The 1,065-nt window shown below is 56.6% G+C and overlaps 1 protein-coding gene across 1 annotated transcript in view; it reads right to left on the bottom strand.

Annotated features, from left to right (window-relative positions):
- MLNR (motilin receptor) overlaps positions 1-1,057 on the bottom strand; it is a gene marked incomplete at its 5' end in the record, with an annotated part of 2,718 nt that extends 1,661 nt beyond the window's left edge. Inside the window, one exon of the mRNA XM_010184175.1 lies at positions 535-1,057. Within this exon, the coding sequence (XP_010182477.1) occupies positions 535-1,057 (523 nt within the window). The remainder of the gene's footprint in view (positions 1-534) is intronic.
- Between the last annotated feature and the right edge of the window lie 8 nt (positions 1,058-1,065).

Consider the following 1,065-nt stretch of genomic DNA (forward strand, 5'->3'; position numbering starts at 1 on the left):
GGAAGTGTTAAATGATTCGTGTGCAAATGGCTCGTAAAGGTTAAGCTGCTGTTTCTTAACTTGCTTGGGCAACCAGCGGATTTACCCCTAGGAAAGCTATAGAAGACTGCTAAGAAAAATCAAACTTATTTTTCCGAGGTAGAAATTTGCTATGAAGGAGCATTGCTGCCCACTGGAAGAGACTACTGATGTTACCACATCTTTTCCTGAAGTTGCAGACTACTTTATACTTGGTTCTGCCTGGTAAAATTCAGACAAGGTGTATTTCTACAGAAGGCAGCCACGCTGCTGGATGGGCAATGCTGCATCAGGTGAAGTCCCAGCCGTGAGGGAGTGAAATCCCTGCCATGGTGGTCCCTGGGAGCTCTGCAGGACTCGGCAGCATGGCTGGGATGTTCCTCTCTGCTACTCCTACCCTGTGTGGCAGCTGTGGGTGCTTCAGCCCCGGTCCTAGCCTCAGCCATGGCTCCTCATCCCCAATCCTAGCCCCAGCCATGGCCCCGCAACCCAAGGCGGGATGGAGGAGAGACTCACCCAAGATCTTGACTGTTTGGTGGTGCCCCTTCTCCCGGAGGACCACACTGGGGCCTTGCAGGTGGATGTTACTCCGCCATAGCTCCCGGATGATGAAGCCGTAGAGGACGTTGAGGCAGATAACGGGCAGGATGAAGTAGGAGGTGGTGACCCAGAACATGGTGGCCAGCAGGCCAGACTCCACAGCTTGAGGTGTGGGCTTGCACTCGCGGCTGAAGTCGGTGTGGTTGTTGGGCTGCTCCACGCCGACCATGAAGAAGAAGGGGCTGGCAGAGAGGAAGGCGAAGGCCCAGAGGACGCCGATGACAGCCTTTACCCGGCGCTTGGTGACAACCACCTTGGCCTTGAGGGGGAAGCAGATGGCGAGGTAGCGCTCCACAGTGAGGGCGGTAATGTGGAGGATCGTGCAGTAGGTGCAGCCCTCACTGAGGTAGTGGGAGAGTCGGCACAGCAGCTGCCCGAAGATCCATGGCCGGGAGCGCCAGAGGCGGTAGAGGTCGAAGGGCAGCCCCACGAGGATGAGCAGGTCCG

Source organism: Mesitornis unicolor, unplaced genomic scaffold (genome assembly GCF_000695765.1).
Source record: "Mesitornis unicolor isolate BGI_N332 unplaced genomic scaffold, ASM69576v1 scaffold13285, whole genome shotgun sequence".
NCBI lineage: Eukaryota > Metazoa > Chordata > Aves > Mesitornithiformes > Mesitornithidae > Mesitornis > Mesitornis unicolor.